The sequence below is a fragment of the Tachyglossus aculeatus genome, chromosome 3 (assembly GCF_015852505.1).
Source record: "Tachyglossus aculeatus isolate mTacAcu1 chromosome 3, mTacAcu1.pri, whole genome shotgun sequence".
Lineage (NCBI taxonomy): Eukaryota > Metazoa > Chordata > Mammalia > Monotremata > Tachyglossidae > Tachyglossus > Tachyglossus aculeatus.
The window spans coordinates 36,951,902-36,972,987 of record NC_052068.1 but is presented as its reverse complement, the minus strand read 5'-3'; the positions used below and the strand labels follow the sequence as shown (position 1 = coordinate 36,972,987).

The following is a 21,086-nucleotide window of genomic DNA, read 5'->3' as shown; positions in this document are numbered from 1 at the left end:
TTATTTGGTTAGCATGTTTGGTTTTGTTCTCTGTCTCCCCTTTTAGACTGTGAGCCCACTGTTGGGTAGGGATTGTCTCTATATGTTCCCAACTTGTACTTCCCAAGCGCATAGTACAGTGCTCTGCACACAGTAAGCGCTCAGTAAATACGATTGATGATGATGATGATTTGCACATAGTAAGCACTCAGTATTGATCCTTAATACTAAACCTGAATTAAATGGCAAGTGCTGGTAAACATTCATGTGGTTCTGCACCACAGGAACATTCCTGAAGAAGAACCTTATGTCCTCACCCCACATCTGGCCGCGCGCAGTGTAGAACCGTTTCTTCCAACCTCCCATTGTTATAAGTGCTTAGTACAGTGCTTTGCACGCAGTAAGTGCAGAATAAATATGAATGAATGAATATGTAGCCTACCCACACTTGGCCTCCCAGCTGGAGGAAGAATTAGTCAATCCAACAGTATTGATTTAGCACTTACTGTGTGCAGAACACTGTACTAAGCGCTTGGGAGAGTACACTGTAACAGGAGTCGGTAGACACATTCCCTAAGCCCTTTAGCCAACTTAAGCATTTATGAACTTTGCATCCTTTTCAGTACTTATAAAGATATATTTATTTTGACGGCTGTAGTCATAAATATTTTAAGGTTTGTCTTTCTCTTTTAGAGTGTAAGGTACTGGGCAGAGCACATGGTGCTGTGATATTATGTACTTGAGAGAAGCAGTTCCTGCTTAGTGGATACAGCACAGACCATGGAGTCATAAGGTCATGGCTGTGTGACCTTGGGCAAGTCACTTCACTTCTCTGGGCATCAGTTACCTCATCTGTAAAATGGGGATTGAGTGAGCCCTATGTGGGGAAGGGACCTGTGTCCAACCTGACTAACTTGTATCGACCCCAGTACTTAGAACAGTGCCAGACACATAGTAAGTGCTTAACAAATATCATAATTATTATTATTATAATTCCCAAGTACCTACTGTGTACCAAGTAGAAGCTCAATCAAGTACTGCTGCTGCTGCTCCTACTAAGCTCCTTGAGGGCAGGGATATTGTATCAAACTCTCCCAAGTGCTCAGTACAGCATTCTGCATAGAATTAAGCACTCAAAAAATGCCACTGGTTACTATTCCACAGTAAGGCTCTCTCCAAAATGTGTAGTGGAGAACACATGTTTTGGGAACACTGAACGTTAGAAGTGTTTGCTTAGGTTTCCCCCAGGTGAATTTCAATCTTCATAAGTTAAAGCCTTCCCAGTCTTTTGAGTTGGAAAAAATGAGTTCCTCAAAATTGTGAGGGGTGGGGGTGGGGGGCTGGGGCCCAGGGGAGTGTTTGTGTGTGTATATATATTGTTTTTTTTAAAAATATTGACACTGTATTTCTTAACAGGTATTTGTTCCAGACCCCATACAATATTCTCAAGAGAAACTGGTCAGTCAGATCAAATCTTCCAGAGACGTGTCATTCATCATTAACAACGCCAAGAGTAAAATGTCATTGGCAAATACGAGAAACTCCATAGAATGGGAGAGGAGTCTTGAGGATGTCTGGGAAGATGACGATCTGGAAGCAGATGTAGGTGAAACTGAAGAAAGCCATATGGAAACGGAGATCCAAGAAGAGGAGTTAGAAGAAAATTTGGAAGAGGGGAGCGATGATGACTTTATCATTAGCAAAGAGAAATACAAGGTAAGTACATTTGGTTCTGCTAAAACCCAAAGGGTTACATTATTGACAAACCTCACGTAAAGGCAAAGATGCATTATGGTTTGTGTGTTTTCCCACAACTATTACATGCTACAATCCCAAAACATTTTATCCAGTAGAAGTGCTTTTTCAGAAGACAGTTTCCTGATTTTCCCTAACCGTATTCCACCCAAAATACATAGTGTAGAGGCGTGGCCTACTGGAAAGAGCCTGGGCTGGCTCTGATCCCGGCTCTGCCACTAGTCTGCTGTGTGGCCTTGGGCAAGTCACTTAACTTCACTGTGTCTCAGTTCCTTCTGCAAAATGGGGATTCAATACCTATTCTTCCACCTACTTAAACTGTGAGCTCCATATAGGACCTGATGCTCTTGTATCTATCCTGGCATTTAGTTCAATGCTTGGCACATAGAAAGTGATTATCAAATACCACAGGTGTGATTGTTAATGAAATTATGCCTTGTGGAAGAAAGAACTGGGCGAAACACAAATAAAGGATGTATGTACGTGATGTCAGAGTATATTTTACAGATTCAGTGGAGCTCAGGGAACGTCTTCCGAGCCACAAAAATATCCACCAACTCCCGAAATATTTCAAGTCCAAGCAATTGTATACCTTCTAATTTGAGGTAATTCCTGCATTAATGTGTTAACTGACTGCTCTCGCATGGGAAAAGAAGGCTTGGTTGTTTTGGTCTCTAACCTCGTGTGATTCACAAAGGGGATATTTTTATTTGTAAACAACCTTCCAGCATTGAAAACTCAGGGCTGTCGGGGATGGTAGCGTGAGGAATCTTTCTCTGCCTCTAGTCTAAACTGTCAACCAGCATAGGACTGTCCATCCTACCAACCTCCCTGATTCACATGGGGTGGCGTATGCTTGGGTCTGGAGCAGTCTTCCCTGTGTCGGAACGAGTTGGAAGTTTTGGGATGGGCTCACCATGTTATTTGAATAACTGGAATTGTGTCTGATCAGAGAAATGTAGGAAAACAGACTTTATAAAGCTTTCAAGAATTGAAAACCTGAATAATGTTAATTCTTTCAATTGTATTTACTAAGTGCTTACTGTGTGCAGGGCACTGCACTAAGTACTGGGAAGAGTACAGTATAACAGTAAACAGGCACATTCCCTGCCCACAGTGAGCTTACAGACTAGCAGGAGAGACAGACATTACCATAAATAAATTACAGATACGTACATAAGTGCTGAGGGGCTGGCGGGGGTGGAGAATAAGGGGAGCAAGTCAGGGCAGTGCAGAAGAGATGGGAGAAAAGGAAAGGCCTCTTGGAGGAGATGTGCCTTCAATAAAGTTTTGAAGGCGGGAAGAGTAATTGTCTGTCAGATTTGAGGAGGGAGGGCTTTCCAGGACAGAGGGAGGACACGAGTGAGGGGTCGGTGGCGAGATAGACGAGATGGGGCTACAGCTAGAAGGTTAGCACCAGAGGAATGAAGTGTGCGGGCTGGGTTGTAGGAGAGAAGCGAGGTGAGGTAGGAGGGGCGAGGTGATTGAGTGCTTTGAAGTCAATGGTGAGGAGTATTTGTTTGTGGAGGTGCTGCTGGAGTTTCTTGAGTAGGGAAAATGCCCTGAATTTTTTTTGTAGAATAATGATCTGGGCAGCAGAATGAAGTATGGACTGGAGTGGGGAGAGGGAGGTCAGCAAGGAGACTGTTACAGTAATCAAGGTGGTTTAGGAGAAATGATTGTATCAGCTTGGATGGAGAGGAAAGGTGATGTTGAAAAGGTAGAATCAACAGGATTGAGGGATGGATTGAATATGTGGGTTAAGTGAGAGAGAGGAGTCAAGGATAACGCCAAGGTTATGGGCTTGACGGACAGGAAGAGGGGTGGGAAAGTCATGGGGAGGACGGGTTTTGGAGGGAGGGTAAGTTCTGTTTTGGACCTGTTAAGCTTTGAAGTGATGGGAGGACATCCAAGTAGAGATCTTTTGAAGTCGGGAGGAAACACGAGGCTGCAGAGAGGGAGGGGGACCAGGGCTGGAGATGGCGATTTGGATGTCAACTGCAAAGAGGTGGTAGTTGAAGCCATAGGAGCGAGTGAGTTCTCCAAGGGAGTGGGTATAGATGGAGAATAGAAGGGGACCCAGAACTGAACTGAGCCTACAGTTATTGAGGTAATTAAGATAATGCTCCACCCCAATCAACCCCACAGCACTTATGCACGTATCTGTAATTTATTTATTTATATTAATGTCTGTCTCCCCATCTAGTCTGTAAATTGGATCTAATTTGTCACCTTAATTACCTCAATGACTGTGGGGGTGCCTCAAGGTTCAGTTTTTTGGCCCCCTTCTATTCTCCATCTACACCCACTCCCTTGGAGAACTCACTCTCATAGCTTCAACTACCACCTCTATGCGGTAGTTGAAATTAAGGTAATTTTTAGACAGATTGAATCTAATTTGTCACCCCCTCCCAAAAAAGCTGTTTACTCTTAAAAAATTGATTTTTAAATCTTCATATATAAAAATGCCTTTCAACCTCAAAGTTCCATGAAGCATGCCCCTGTGCTATAGCTTTTCTCAAAAAGATACAAAAGCCGAAATGGAAATCTTGCAGCCTACGCATGATGAATTCAAATCTCAGATTTCAGCATGCCGCTAGTCCTGCCGGCCAGATTAAATGTTCATTTAATCAAGTGAATGTTTTATTTGGCCAGTGTCGTTTTAAGAGGTATCAGACTGGCAAAAGGGAAACTGGAGAATAAGGTGAATTGGGTTGAAGACACATCTCAGTGGGCCTGCAGTGCTGTGGAGCTGAACACGCTTATTATGGGTGGGGAAAGCTTCCACCAACTCAGTTTTATTGAATGCTCCCAAGCGTTTAGTACAGTGCATGGTAAAGTGCTCAAATATGATTAAATGAATGAATAATAGATCCAATAACAGGTGATCCAAGTTAGGGATCTATGAGAACGAGCATTAAGGAAGACCGCTGTTCTACTGAGCTTCTTTTGGTGCCACTGATAGGGAGAAAATCCTGGGCGTGCAAGATGGGGGGTGGTTTTTTGAGTGGTTTTTCAAAGAATAATTGTAGAATTCATGTTATGGTAAAGTAGGATTTTTTTGTTCGTTTCAAGTGCTGTAATTTAAAATGTAAGTTGTGTTGAAAAAGCAGCCACAAAAATTATTTTTTGCTTTAATTAACTGTAGAATGTAAACCTAATAATTTTGTCATGGTTTTTCAGTTTCGCATATTTGTTTTACTTTTCTGCTGCTTATCCTTTATTTACTGACTTTGCAAGATTTGTTTTATCAAAGCACTAATGTGGTGAGTTACCCCTATCATGAATTATTTAAGATTTTTTTAGGTCTTCTGATTTGTGATTCTGATGACTAATTACAGTAGCATTGCTTATGCTTTAATGACTCCTTATTTGGTAAAGCCCAAATTGATTTCCAACGTCAACCATCAATGACCTGGCTCTATTGGTATTAAATGCCAGGTGGGCTTCTGTGGTGAATTGACACTGATTGTCACCATTGGTTGTCTCTCCTTCCGTGACATTTTGTTGCTTTAAGGGTTTTTTGGAGCTGGAGCCCAAGAAGTGAGAGATCTAATGGGGTGTGACCCAAATTTCTAAAAACTTTTTAGTTCTAAGAAAGGGCCTCACCTTTGTCGGTAACTGGGGAGTGAGCTGTACTAGCTAGTGCTGGTTGGTGTTGGGCTAATTTTATTTTTACCAATCTGAAAATTGGATTATTTTTGCTGAACTGTGCTGGGGTTTGACTGACACCTGGATGGCAGTTGGTATATCAGCTATCGGAGTCAGTCAGTGGTATCGATTGATTGCTTACTGTGTGCAGAGCACTGTACTAAGTGCATGGGAGAGCACAATTTAGCAAAGTTGGTACATATGTTCCCTGCCCACAGTGAGTTTACTGTCTAGAGGAAAACCTCTCCCTGCAATCTGGGATTCATTCAATCATATTTATTGAGCACTTACCATGTGCAGAGCAGTGAATGCAGGAAAGCCCATCGGCAGGGTGAGGAAAGTGGATTCTTCTACCTGTTTCCTGATGGGTTTTGGACTTCTTGAGACTGTGGCTAGGGTAGCAGGGAAAATTATCTTTTTCCCTCTTCCCTTCCCCTCATTCTCTGTGGGTTAAGCTGGAAGATGCAGACATATCACTGATGAATGTCCAGTTTAGACACTGCCATTTTATTTTAAAATGTATTCTTTCAAGGAGTTTTTAACAATATATGCTGCCTTTGCCTATTTTAGAAACTAATTGATGTAATAGAAGACCTGAAAAACAAGTTAATAATGGAAAAAAGGGAAAAATTAATTATGGAACTGCAAATCCGTGATGAAGTCATCCAGTATTTTTCTCAGCGAGAAACTGATTTTAAGTAAGTGTTTTGGATTTTTTTTTAACTATGGTATTTTCTTGCCATTTTGGTAGATTTTGTGAATTGTCCTACGTTATAGTTCCAAGCATTATCCCTGTGAACCTTTTAAATGTCTTTTCTTTCTAAATATTTTTTTGGGAATTAGAAAAGAATACAGTGACAGAAATATTCCCTGGGAATAGATTGCACCCAGGGATTTATGGAGTGCAATTTTCAATGCGAATCAATTCTGCTCATTTGAGAGAAGCTGTAAATGAGATTTGTTTGCCCTCTCAGGGAATGCCTTCTTCAAGAAAGAGAGCTGCTCGAAGAAAGTTCTGAACGGCGCTTGGCAATCTTAAAGGATTTGGTTGACAAGTCTAGAGCCTCAGAAGATGTGGCTACGACATCTGATGTAGAGGTAAGACTTTTCTTTATGAGAGAAGTTATTACATGTGGGAATTCTGGGGGCTAAGAAATCATAAATAATAAAGGATTGAAAACCAATGAGCCTAATGTTCACAAACATCTAAAATTCAGAGCCCCAGGCATCCCCAAGCACCACCTGGTACAGTTTTGCATTTATTATCCATCCTTCCATGTATCCATCCCTTCCTCCCTCCCTCCCTCCATCCATCCCCAGGTGGTTCTCCCTATGTCCTTTCTTCTATGGTCAGCACCAACTCAACCACCACAGGCCTTTGCCCTCCACACAAAAGAGCTGCAGAGTCTCTTAGGGATGGGGCAACCGTGATAATAATAATAATAATAATAATAATAGTTTTTGTTAAGCTCTTACTCTGTGCCAGGCACTGTACTAAGAATTGGGGACGATACAACCAAATCAGCTTGCACAAAGTCTCTGTCCCACGTGGGGCTCACAGTTTCAATCCCCGTTTTACAGATGAGGTAACTGAAGCATGGTGAAGTAAGGTGACTTGCCCAAGGTCACACAGTAGACAAGTGGCAGAGGTGGGATTAGAACCCATGATCATTTTTATTCTTTCTCCCATGCCCGAGCTCAATCCAGTACACAAGGCTGCTGATCTCCAGCCTTGGGTATTCTCTGTTTTTTGCCGTGCCTCTTGAAGATTTTCTCAGTGGGAGGTGCTTAAGCTTCCAGACACATGCGTAATGCTTGGAAAACTTAGCTTTCTAATTTGAAATTATGGATTTTAAGTTATATTTCTTAAAAAACCAAGGCACCTTCAGGCTATTTCCTTGATACTCTTGTATCAGTCCAGATTTCTGTCCTCTAATATTTAGAATGCCCACTGAAATACATAATTCAAGCGCTTAGTACAGTGCTTTGCACATAGCGCTCAATAAATACGATTGATGATGATTTACTGTTTGGAAAGGATTTCCACAGATGTGAAGCTTTATTTGACAACATTTTTTTTTAAAAAGCATGTGCTTGTATCCAGAATACTGTATGTCACAAATCCTTTTGTATATGAAGACAGCTTCACCAAGTGCCAATTTTCTAGGGCAGCGGAACTCTAGCATGCTGTTTGAAATCCTGTCCAAAAGAACCATAAAATACTATTGCCACAGATGGCCAAGTTTTTGATCGTGGAAGCCACTGTTAAGTGTATTTCAGATGACAGCTCAGGGAGTTTTCCTCAAGTACAGCAGGGATGTGTTCCGGAGGAACTTGGAGTTAAAAAAGAATCCTATAATAGCCACTGGTTTGATGGGTTGGGGGCAGATGTTTTGAAAATCCCTCCCTACTGATATTTTTCCCCAAGTATTACTCAACTGGGAAGGCCATCAGTGATCGAGTGCTTTATACCTTAGCCCTCGTGGTCGTCTTCCTGTATGAAAATAACAACTGTGAAGTGGCAGAAACACAGCAGAAAAAGTATTGAATGGTGCAGTAAGACAGGTAGGAGCTGAGATAGTAGAGGGGCATCCCAGCTAGGTAGCCGCAGCTGTTTCTTTCCTCATTAAACCTACTTACTCTAGTTTGCGGAGCATGATATACTACAGCAGACTCACACCTATTGAGCTATATCTAAGTTGTCTAGTGAAAACACATGTTACGACAGAACTGAGTGTACATGGCTCATTTTAGAGGCCAGTAACTGCATAGAAACTGGAGGCCTTGTTGAGTTCCAAAGTAGCACAGATGTTAAAAAGTGAACAGAAGCCGCCTCCCTCTAGGATATAAACTTGTTGTGGGCGAGGAATGCATCTACTGATTCCGTTGTGTTGTACTCTCCCAAGCGCTTAGTCCAGTGCTCTGCGCGTAGGAAGTGCTCAATAAATACCATTGATTGATTTACCTCTTATGTCATCTCTTGCTAACCCTCAGGAAACTTCTGCTTGTTCGGAACAAAAGCCTCATCAGATGACACCTAAGTTAAATGCAGCCCAAGAATTGACAGAGAGACCAAACGGTGAGTTGAAATAGGCCTTTTTTTTTGAAGTATAAAAATGTACACTGCCAGCAGTTCCATTCTTTACCCAGGTAGACCATGTGGTCTTCTTCTTTCTCCCTGTTTCTCTTCCTTTCCTCAAATTGCCTTTTTTTAAACGGTCTTCCTTTAGCACCTCTCCTTGTTTTTTCCCTTTCCCTCTCCTTTTTTAAAAAATGGTATTTATCAAGTATTTACTGTGTGCCAGGCATTGTGCTAAATCAGGTTGGGCATAGTCCATGTCCCACATGGAGCTCACAGTCTTAATCCCATTTTACAGACGAAGTAACGGAGGCACAGCAAACAAGTGCCGGAGCCAGGATTAGAACCCAGGTCCTCTGACTCCCAAGTCTGGGCTCTTTCCCCACACTACTTCTGTTTGTTCTCCTCTCAATCTGTACTTTTGTGATTCTCTCTCTCTCTCTCTCTCTCTCTCTCTCTCTCTCTCTCTCTCTCTCTCTCTCTCTCTCTCTCTCTCTCTCTCTCTCTCTCTCTCTCTCTCTCTCTCTCTCTCTCTCTCTCTCTCTCTCTCTCTCTCTCTCTCTCTCTCTCTCTCTCTCTCTCTCTCTCTCTCTCTCTCTCTCTCTCTCTCTCTCTCTCTCTCTTTTTCCTTTAACTTTCCTTTTTCCTCTCTCCTAACTTGGTTAGTCGGGGTGGTTCAGAAGTGGTGTCTTCTGCTTCTCTTTCCCAGGCTTTGCTCATCCCCGGTTTTCTGCAAGGGGCAGATTGCATTTAGTAGTAGGCCGGACGCGAGTCTGAATGAATCAAGCACATGGTACAGTGCTTTGCACACAGTAAGCGCTCAATAAATGCAAATGAATGAATCAGGGTGGGCCCAATCCAAACCTGGAATGGTTTGGAGTTGGACGTAACGCTTCCCAACTTCTTGCAGCTTCCGCCTTTCAGGAGAGTAGCAGCCTGGCCTAGTGGATAGAGCCCGGGCTTGGGAATCTGAAGATCATGGGTTCTAATCCCGTCTCCACCACTTGTCTGCTGTGTGACCTTGGGCAAGTCACTTTACTTCTGGGCCTCCATTTCCTCATCTATAAAATGGGTATTGAGACTGAGCCCCACGTGGGACAGGGACTGTGTCCAACCCGATTTGATCGTATCTGCCCCAGCTCTTAGTACAGTGTCTGGCACATAGTAAGCGCCTAACAAATACCACATTTATTACCCCTGGGGGCTCCTGGGCATGTATGGCTTTTTATATTTGTGTGAGCTTGCATTACGGAGGACCGCTGGACATAATTAATAATGGTATTTGTTAAGCACTTATTATGTGCCAAGCACGGTTCGAACTCAGCACTGGAGCAGATACAAGGTTATCAGGTTCGACACAAGTGCCCGTCCCGCGTGAGTCTCCCTGTCTAGGTAGGAGGAACTAGGATTTATTCCCCATTTTGCAGGTGAGGGAACTGAGGCACAGAGAAGTGAAGTGACCTGCCCAAGGTCACAGAGACGAGAGGTGGCGGAGTGGAGATTGGAACCCAGTCCCATACTCTTTCCACTAGCCCCACTGCTTCTCAAATTACCAAAAGAAAGGGGAGGGAAATAGTCCATCAACCCACGGCACTAGTTCTCTCCGTCGCTTGGGACACTCCTCTCTGCTGAGATTCACACTGCCCACAGATGCCACATCCTACGCCTTTCCCAATTCCACAGCATTACAGGCTACAGTCAGTGTGCTACACGCTTAGTACAGTGCTCTGCACACTAGAAGCACTCAGTAAATACCATTGATTTGACTGAATGGCTGGACAGGCTCACCACACACAAGGTCAGTCACCCGTGATTAAAATTATGCTTATCTCCAGACAGCTATTTTGGGTAGTAGTTGTAGCATTTACTGAACACCCACACGGTGTGTAGGGCACTGTGTTAGATGCTTGGGAAGTCCAGAGGCACTTTTCCTGCTAACACGCAGCTAACACTCTAACCGGGGAGACAGACATAAACATATTCATAAGTGGTCAAAATGAATGTTGAGCAGACATCTATGCATGAGCCTTAAAATAGGTGTAAAAAATTCATGTGGGCCAAAGAGATGATTCTGCCTCCAACATGGGGCAGGTGAAGAGAAAAGATGACAGGATGCCCCGACAACTGCTGAATGGTGACCTGAGATTAGAAGCAAGGGGGATAGAGGACACACTTGAAAGATACAGTAAAACCAAACCTTCTGGTAATGCTGCATCCCTGCTGAAAATAATGATGACATTTATTAAGTGCTTACTATGTTCAAAGCACTGTTCTAAGTGCTGGGGAGGATACAAGATTATCAGGTTGTCCCACGTGGGGCTCACAGTCTTCATCCCCGTTTTACAGATGAGGTAACTGAGGCACAAAGAAGTCAAGTGACTTGCCTAAGGTCACACAATTTTGTTTTCTGTTTTTAAATGGTATTTGTTGAGCAGTTATTATGTACCAGGCAGTGTAATAATTGCTGGGGTAGATACACATCAGTCAGGATGGACACAGTCAGTCCCTGTCCTGCCATCCCCCCCAGCGTGCCCAGGCGGGATGTCCTCACAACTCCCACCACCCCCCGAATGCTGCCCATCGCCGCGGCGGGCACGGGTTAGCCCCACCGCGGGCCCCCTGGACCCGAATTGAGACGTGGCCCGGCCCGGAGGTTAAAACCTGGGCCTGGGAGTGCTTAGAACAGTGCTTGGCATGTAGTAAAGCCTTACTGGGCAAGTCACTTCACTTCTCTGGGCCTCAGTTCCCTCATCTGTAAAATGGGGATGAAGACTGTGAGCCCCCCGTGGGACAACCTGATCACCTTGGAACCTCCCCGGCACATAGAACAGGGCTTGGCACACAGTAAGCGCTTAATAAATGCCATCATTATTATTATTCTCTGGACATCAGTGACCTCATCTGTCAAATGGGGATGAAGATTGTGAGCCCCCCGTGGGACAACCTGATCACCTTGTAACCTCCCCAGCGCTTAGAACAGGGCTTGGCACATAGTAAGTGCTTAATAAATGCCATCATTACTATTATTATTATTCTCTGGACATCAGTGACCTCATCTGTCAAATGGGGATGAAGACTGTGAGCCCCATGTGGGACAACCTGATCACCTTGTAACCTCCCCAGCACTTAGAACAGGGCTTGGCACATAGTAAGCGCTTAATAAATGCCATTATTATTATTCTCTGAACATCAGTGACCTCATCTGTCAAATGGCGATGAAGACTGTGAGCCCCCCGTGGGACAACCTGATCACCTTGTAACCTCCCCAGTGCTGAGAACAGTGCTTGGCACATAGTAAACGCTTAATAAATGCCATTATTATTATTAAGAGAAGCAGCGTGGCTCAGCGGAGAGAGCCCGGGCTTTGGAGTGGAGGTCATGGGTTCATCATCATCATCATCAATTGTATTTATTGAGCGCTTACTGTGTGCAGAGCACTGTACTAAGCGATTGGGAAGTACAATTCCGGCTCCGCCCATTGTCAGCTGGGTGACTTTGGGCGACTCACTTCACTTCTCTGGGCCTCAGTTACCCCCTCTGGAAAATGGGGATGAAGACTGTGAGCCCCCCGTGGGACAACCCGATCACCTTGTAACCTCCCCAGCGCTTAGAACAGTGCTTTGCACATAGTAAGCGCTTAATAAATGCCATTATCATCATCATCATAAGGGGTTGACGGTCTTAATCCCCATTTTCCAGACCAGGGAACTAAGGACCAGATAAATTAAGTGACTTGCCCAGGGTCGCACAGCAGACAAGTAGCAGAGCCGGATTAGAACCCAGACCCCCAGACTCCCAGGCCTGTGTTCTTTCCACTAAGCCATACTGCATCTCAGTACTTCCCCCGTAGTTCCCAGTAGCTCCCAACTTCCCAGTAAGTTGTTGGAGGTAAAAGAGTGGGGCACTCTGCCACCAAGAAAAGAGCATCTCTCTTCGAGCAGAAGCAGCATAAGGATTCTGAAACAGAGGCAATAGTGTAAATAGCGTCAGACATCGAGCATAGACGTGCAAGAACCCACCTTTGTGTGTGCACAGTGTAGTTAGGACTTTGGTCCCGTATTGACTTGTTCAGCCACATGGACCTCGTGGTTCAGTTTCACAGTCAACAGAGCCGTCTTCTGAATACCAAGTATATGCATAATTAAAAAAAACCCATTCTTCTAGAATAAATGATTATAAAAGGTTTTAGACTTCCATATGTTTCTTTCTTGTATGTAGTTGTGTGATTTTTTTGCCTTTTGGCTGGAGTAATCAGAACAACGATTGTATTTTTACAGAGTCTGCTGATGTTCACACCTTTCCTGAAGAAATGCAAACCAGACTTTCTGAAAAAGAGACCGAAATTAGAGCTCTGCAAGAAAAAAACAAAGCACTTGAAAGTCATTTAATGGTGCTCGAAAGCGAACTTAAAAGTGAAAAGACAGCGAAAGCAGAATTGGGGGAGCAAATGGCAAATTTACAAGAGGAACTCTCTTCCTCAGAAGACAGGGCCTTTAAGTTAAGAGAAGAGATGCAGCAAATTCAGTCTAATTATGAGAGAGCAGTTTCTGAATCTCACCTCCAGAAAGTTACAATGGAAGAACAGGAAGAAAAAATTATGAAACTCTCCGAAGAGGTAACCGCTTCCAGGCAAAGTATCACGGACCAAGTGTCAGCAGTCAAAGCAATACAGGCCAAAATAGACCAGCTGTGTATGTTGGGTTCAGTGGCGCAAACTGTAAAGGGAGATTTTACCAGTCTAAAGGACCCTCCAGAAGATTCGATGAAAACCAACGACCCTTGTTCCAACACACAGGATGAAGACTCTAATGTTGGAGGTATAAGACGAGCGAGTTCTTTCCACTGTAGTATTGAAGCCATTTGGGAAGAGTGCAAGGAGATGGTGAAGACCGCCTCCCAGAAAAGACAACAGATCCGGGAATTGGAACAGCAGATGGAAAAACTGCTCAGAGAAGTGAGAAACCATGAAGATGAGAACAACCAACTCAAATTGAAAATAAGAGAGACTTTGAATCAGGAGAGCCTTCTAAAGGAAAAAGAAAGGCTTGTTAACCAGTTAAGAGAACAGTTAACAAACCAGGAGGCCCTTCTAGCGGAAAAAGAAAGTCTCGTTAACCAACTTAAAGAAAAAAATACGAATCAGGAGAGCCTTCTGAAGGAAAGAGAAGGTCACCTTAACCAACTAAAGGAAAAATATACAAATCAGGAGGTCCTTCTAAAGGAAAAAGAATGTCTTATTAACCAACAAAAAGGACAAATTCAAGAAAAAGGAGACAATCTTGACATTGAAATCCAGAATGCGCTTAGAGAAAAGCAAGCATTTTCAGACCTTGAAAAACAAGTTACCAGCTACAAGGCAAAAATAGAAGAAATGGAAAATATTTTAGGAACCAGGAGAGCTAATGAAAGCCATCTAGCCAGGTTAGAACAATTGGTTCAGGAAAAGGAATCTCACATTTTAAAGGTGGAGACGCATCTGAAAGATTTGCAAGAAAACCATCAGAATTCAATCAAAGCCATCAAAGAGCTAAATGACAGAGAAATCAAGTTGAAAGAGGAAATCAACCAATTGACAAATAATTTGCGATCTGCTAATGACTCACTTCAGTTAAAGGATAGAGAAAATGAAACCAGGATGCAGAAAACACAAAAGTAAGTATTTTAAAATATGAAGAAAATAACCACGATAGGAATTTTAAAAATTTAACAACTCTTTTTGGAAGAAAGGCTACATCAGCAATAGCTAAGTGTTCATCTTATTCACTCAAGCTATGAATTTATTTGAAGTCTCTTTTAGTATCCAATACAGATGGATATCTAACCAAATGAAAATATTTTAGAGTAGTTGTCCTGTTTCATTTGCAAATGCACACATGAAAAAGTTTACAAGACAACCAAGAGCCTTCAAAACTATATAAATTTACTCGCCTAGCGAGCATTCAATTTTTTTTTAATGTAAAGATTTAAAAATAATCCTGTTCCGGTTTTCCCATGGTTATGAGTCCTGAGTGCACAGGCAAATACTTTTATCATCTGTTGTCTGACAGGTAAGAAGCAGGATTGTGTATTAAGTGGTAAAGTCAATCTTTGCTAGTTATTGATATTGGCGTTACCATTCAATGAGACATTCACTGAGATTTTAGCATTAGGTTTTCATCAATCAATCAGTGATATTTATTGAGTGCTTACTGTGTGTACTGTACTAAGCACCTGGAAGAGAGTTGATGGGCACATTCCCTGCCCACCAGGAGCTTACAATTTTGAGGGGCAGACATTAATATAAATAAATGAACTATGGAATTTGTACATAAAATGCTCTGGGGGTGAGGATGGGGTGAATATCGAGTGCTTAAAGGGTGCAGTTCCAGGTACATAGGTAATGTACAAGAGAGGGAGGAGGGGAAAAGAAGTCTTAATTGGGGAAGGTCTCTTGGAGGAAGATGTGATTTTAATAAGGTTTTGAAGCTGAGGAGAGTAATGGCCTGTCATCTACGGAGGAGAAGAAAATTCCAGGTCAGAAGGAGGTTGTTTGCAGGGGATTGGTGGTGAGATAGATGAAATTGAGGTAGAGTGACTAGGTTGGTGTTCGAAGAGCAAAGCGTGCAGACCGGGTTTTAGTAGGAAATCAGCCAGGTAAGGTGGGGAGATCAAGTTGATTGAGTGCTTTAAAGCCAGTGGTAAGGAGTTTCTGTTAGATGGGGAGGCAGATGGGCAGCCACTGGAGGTTCTTGAGCAGGGAGAAGTGGACTGAACGGTTTTCTTGAAAAAATGTGATCCGTGCAGCAGTGTGAACTATGGACCGGGGTTAGGGGACACAGGAGGCAGGGAAGTCAGCGAGGAGAGTGATGCGTAATCAAGGCAGGAGAGGATGATGATAACGATGATGGTATTTGTTAAACACTTACTATGTGCCAGGCACTGTTCTATGCGCTGGGATAGATACAAGCTTATCAGGTTGGACACAGTCCCTGTCCCTCTTGGGGCTCACAGTCTTAATCCCCATTTTACAGATGAGGGAACTGAGACACAGAGAAATTAAGTGACTTGCCCAAGGTCACGCATCAGGCAAGTGGCTGAGCCGGATAAGTGCTTGGGTCAACACATTGATAGAAAGGAAAGGGAGGATTTTAGCGATGTTTTGAAAGTAGAACACACCAAATTTGGTGACATTGAATACGTAGGTTGAATGAGCGAATCGAGGATGATGCCTTGGTTATGGGCTTGTGAGACAGGGAAGATAAGTGGTGATGTATACAGGGATAGATTTCATCTATCAAATAATTACCTGTTGCTTTGTGGAACTCCATCAAAATGTTAATAGTAAAGCATCAGACATGTACTTATAGCATTAGGAGAGCCAGGGAAGGAGAAGAAAAAATATAAACATACTGAAGTCAGGATTCAGATCAAAAAAAGAAGACAGTCATCAATAATTTCTGCAGGCACTTCAAAGGTGAACCGAGAGCAGAAAATACTGAGATAAAAGGGAAGATACCAAGAAAATAAAAAGATACCACTGGGACTAGGAAGAGAAGGGGTCAGTTGCGAAATGATGAAAAACCACCAGCACAGAAGAGAAGATTAAAGAACAACATGAGAGTCCATGCTGGGAAGCAGCTTGGTATAGTGGATAGACCTTCTAATCCCAGCTCTGCCACTTGTCTGCTGTGTGACCTTGGGCATATCACTTCACTTCTCTGTGTGTCAGTTACCTCATCTGTAAAATGGGGATTGAGACTGTGAGCCCCAAGCGGGACAGGGACTGTATCCAACCTGATTTGATTGTATACACCCCAGCGCTTAGTATAGTGTCTGGCACATAGCAAGCACTTAACAAATGTTATTATTATTATTATTATTAATAAAACTGGGAGTGTTGGAGGGGGTAGGTCAAGGAACGAGGAGAGATTGTCATAGTGGAAAGCCAGGGAGACCAGAGCCCTTACAGAGAGATTATTAGCTCCCTGAGGAGCGTTGGAATCGTGTCTACCCACCCTTTTGTTCTTTGTGGTAGGATATTAGGTGAGGTAGGATGGGGGAAGCTGATTGACTGCTTTAAATCAATCTATCAATCAATCGTATTTATTGAGCGCTTACTTTGTGCAGAGCACTGTACTAAGCGCTTGGGAAGTACAAGTTGGCAACATATAGAGACAGTCCCTACCCAACAGTGGGTCCCACAGTCTAAAAGTGGGCTCACAGTCACAGTTTAAAGCCAGTGGTAAGGAGTTTCTGTCTGATGCAGAGGTAGATGTATAGCTTTAATTCTATTCTGACGATTTTGACACCTGTCTCCATGTTTTGTTTTGTTGTCTGTCTCCCCCTTCTAGACTGTGAACCCGTTGTTGGGTAGGGACCGGCTCTATATGTTACCGACTTGTACTTCCCAAGCGCTTAGTAGAGTGCTGTGCACACAGTAAGCGCTCAATAAATATGAATGAATGGGCAGCCTCTGGAGGTTCTTGAGGAATGGGCAGATGTAATTGGCCTAGGAAGCGCTTAGTACAGTGCTCTGCACACAGTAAGCGCTCAATAAATACGATTGATTGATAGGAAGCATAGCCTAGTGGAAAGGGCCCGGGGCCTGGGAATCAGAGGGCCTGGGTTCTCACCCTGGCTGTCCCAGTTGCCTGCTGTGTGACCTGGGGTAAGTCAGTTCACTTCTCTGTGCCTCCCTTTCCTCATCTATATAATGAGGAGTCAATGCCCAGTCTCTCTTCTACTTAAACTGTGAGCCCCATGTGGGGCAAGGACTGAGTCCGACCTGCTTACCGTCCACCTACCCCAGCACTTAGAACAGAGCTTGACACATTGGAAGCAGCATGGCCTAGTGGGAGTCAGAAGGTCATGGGTTCCAATCCCCGCTCCTCCACTGTCTGCTCTGTGTCCTTGGGCAAGGCATTTCAATTCTCTGTGCCTCAGGTACCTCATTTGGAAAACGGGGATTGAGACTGTGAACTCCACATGGGACAGGGACTGTGTTCAACCCTCTTTGCTTGGATCCACCCCAGCGCTTAGTACAGTGCCTGGCACATAGTAAGTGCTTCACAAATACCATCAGTATTATTACTATATAGTAAATAACATAATCATGATAATGTTAAATAAAACCTCACCGATTCTTCCACTCATTTAAATTAACTAATTGCTAATAACTAACTGCTAGCCCTTCATATGCAAGGAAATGCTAGAAATGTGGCTCCTCCTTTGAAGAATTCATTAAAATTCAAAGGTGTATATTTTGCATAATGTCTCATTGAATGGTAACTCCTTTATCAACGATTAGCAACAGTGTGGCTCAGTGGAAAGAGCAGGGGTTTTGGAGTCAGAGGTCATGGGTTCAAATCCCGGCTCCGCCAGTTGTCAGCTGTGTGACAAGTCCCTTCACTTCTCTGGGCCTCTGTTACCTCATCTGTAAATTGGGGATGAAGACTTTGAGCCCCCCGTGGGACAACCTGATCACTTTGTAACCTCCCCAGCGCTTTGAACAGTGCTTTGCACATAGTAAGCACTTAAGTATCCTTGGACCATCTTTGAAATGCATGTGCGCACAGGTTACAAGATGGTCAGCACTGCCTTGTACAAGCGTGGCCTAGTGGAAATATCTACAGTGTGGTCTACTGAAAGCTCACCTCCTCCGGGAGGTCTTCCCAGCCTGAGCCCCCCTTTTCCTCTGCTCCTCCTCCCCTCCCCATCACCCTGACTCCCTCCCTCTGCTCTACCCCCTTCCCCACCCCACAGCACTTGTGTATATATGTACATATTTATTACTCTGTTTTATTAATGATGTGTACATATCAGTACTTCTATTAATTTATTTTGATGCCGTTGATGCCTATTTGCTACGTTTCGTTGTCTTTCTCCCCACTTCTAGACTGTGAGCCCATTGTTGGGTAGGGATTGTCTCTGTTGCCGAATTGTACTTCCCAAGCGCTTAGTACAGTGCTCTGCACACAGTAAGCATTCAATAAATACGATTGAATGAATGAATGTAAGAGCATGGGCCTGGGAGTTGGAGGATCTGGGTTCTAATTCTGGCTCTACCACCTGCTTGCTACCTGCCCTTAGGCAAGTCACTTAATTTCTCGGTGCTTCTGTTTCCTCAACTGTAAAATAAGGATTAAATACCTGTAATACTGACTCCTTAGGCTGTGAGCCCCATGCAGGACAGGGACTGTGCCCGACCTAATTAACTATTCCAGTGCTTAGAACAGTGTTTGACACATAGTAAGTGCTTAACAAATACCATAAAAATTATAAAAAGTCAGATATTGAAATAAGTTCTTAAGGGATACTTGGAAAACTGGTATCAAACAATATCAGTTATAATAGAGTTGCTAAACCTGATTGGTTCCTTCAAGGAGCTTACAGTCTACCCCGGGAGGCAGACATTGAAATACACTCCAGATAGGGGGAAAGGACAGCGTATCGGGATTTGTGCACAAGTGCTGTGGGTTCAGGATTGTGATGGATATCCAGGATTTAAGGGGGACAGATCCACGTACATATGTGATGCAGTAAGGAGGAGAAGGCAGGCTTAGGGTTAAAAGCAGTGTGGCTTCGGGGAAAGAGCATGATTTTGGGGAGTCAGTGGATCTGGGTTTTAATCCTGGCTCCACCACTTTGCCTGTTGTATGACCATGGGCACATCACTTCTTGGGGCCTCAGTTTCCTCATCTGTAAAGTGAGGATTCAATACTCGTTCTCCCTTTCATTCATTCATTCAATTGTATTTATTGAGCACTTACTGTGTGCAGAGCACTGTACTAAGCGCTTGGGAAGTACAAGTTGGCAACATATAGAGACGGTCCCTACCCAACAGTGGGCTCACAGTCTAGAAGTCCCTTCTGAGACTGTGAGCCCCAAGTGGGACAGTTTCTGACCTGATTATTTTGTATCTACCCCAGTTCTTTGAGCAGTGCTTGTCACATAATAATAATAATAATAATGTTAGCATTTGCTAAGCGCTTACTTAACAAAGCACTGGTCTGAGCGCTGGGGAGGATACAAGGTGATCAGGTTGTCCCCCTTGGGGCTCAAAGTCATAATCCCCATTTTTACAGATGAGGTAACTGAGGCCCAGAGAAGTGAAGTGACTTGCCCAAAGTCACACAGCTGACAAGTGGCGGAGCCGGGATTTGACCCCATGACCTCTGACTCCTAAGTCCGTGCTCTTTCCACTGAACCACGCTGCTTCTCATGCGCTTAACAGATGCGATCAACATTTTTCTTGGTGGAGATGTGATTTGAAAGTGGAGAGAACGGTGGTCTGTCGGATTTGCGGAGCGAGGAAGGAACTCTGACCCCATCCCTTCAGAACTTATTAAATCACTTGCCCTCTCCCTTCTTTCCACCCCGACCTCCCTGATCTTCAGTCACTCGTTTTCTAATAGGTCTCCCCTATCTTAAAAAAAAAAAAGCCTCCTTTGAGGAACTCCAGTTAACACCCCGTCTCCGTCCTACCTTTCCTCTTCAAGCTCCTTGAATGAGCTGTCTACCTCATCTGGTTTCTGCCCCCTCCACTATATGAACACTGCCCTTTCTGTGCCAACGAATGACCTCCTTCAAGCCAAATCTTAGTAGCCTCTACTCCATCCTAATCCTCCTCAAACTCTCTGCTGCCTTTAACACTGGACCACCCCCATCTCCTGAAAACATTATCTAATCTTGGCATCAGTGACAGTGCACAGTAGAGTAAGTGGACGTGATCCCTCACTCAAGGAGGTTGCAGTCTAGCAGGAGAGATGATTGCGAAAATAAATTGCAAGTTGGAGAAGTAACCAAGTGTAAAGAAATCTGCGAAAATGCTATGGGGATGGGAGAGGGCCGAGTACCTACTGCTTAAGGGTTCAGACTCAACCAGCAGGATTGGGCGATTGGCTGGTTGAAAGAGAGGAGGTGTGTTAAGGACAAGAATAAGATTGTGGGCTTAGTCATTTATTAATTCAGTCGTATTTATTGAGCACTTACTGCGTGCAGAGTACTGTGAGACAGGAGGATAGTGGCGTCAAAGGTGATGGGAAGTCTTGGGGAGGAGAGGGCTCAGGGAAGTTGAGTTCAGTTTGGGAAATGTCAAGCGTGAGGTGCTGGTGGGAAATCATTGTAGAAATGTCCCGAAGGCGGGAGAAAAGGATATCAACTTGAATGGTATGTACAGCACTTGTATACGTATGCTTACATTCTGCCATTTCCCCTATATGTAATTCATTTTAATGTCCATCGCCCCTTCTAGGCCATAAACATGTATATATGTTTGTACATATTACTCTATTTATTTATTTTACTTGTACATATCTATTCTATTTATTTTATTTTGTTAGCATGTTTGGTTTTTTTCCCTGTCTCCCCCTTTTAGACTGTGAGCCCACTGTTGGGTAGGGACTGTCTCTATATGTTGCCAATTTGTACTTCCCAAGCGCTTAGTACAGTGCTCTGCACATAGTAAGCGCTCAATAAATACGATTGATGATGATGATAAACCCTTTGCGGGCAAGGATCATGCCTCTACTAACTCTGTTGCATTATACTCTCTCAAGCACTTACTACAGCGCACCACACACAGTAAACGCTCAATAAAGACCATCGATCAATCAAATGATTGGAAGAGGAGAGCAAAACAGGA

The 21,086-nt window shown here is 43.6% G+C and overlaps 1 protein-coding gene across 4 annotated transcripts in view; it reads left to right on the top strand.

Moving 5' to 3' along the window:
- Positions 1-21,086, top strand: part of KIF20B (kinesin family member 20B) — an 85,576-nt gene that overhangs the window by 23,529 nt on the left and 40,961 nt on the right. For all 4 annotated transcript variants that reach the window (XM_038744108.1, XM_038744107.1, XM_038744106.1 and 1 more), the window contains 5 exons: positions 1,396-1,695; positions 5,956-6,083; positions 6,360-6,483; positions 8,380-8,464; positions 12,742-14,116. In XM_038744108.1, coding sequence (XP_038600036.1) covers positions 1,396-1,695; positions 5,956-6,083; positions 6,360-6,483; positions 8,380-8,464; positions 12,742-14,116 — 2,012 coding nt within the window. The remainder of the gene's footprint in view (positions 1-1,395; positions 1,696-5,955; positions 6,084-6,359; positions 6,484-8,379; positions 8,465-12,741; positions 14,117-21,086) is intronic.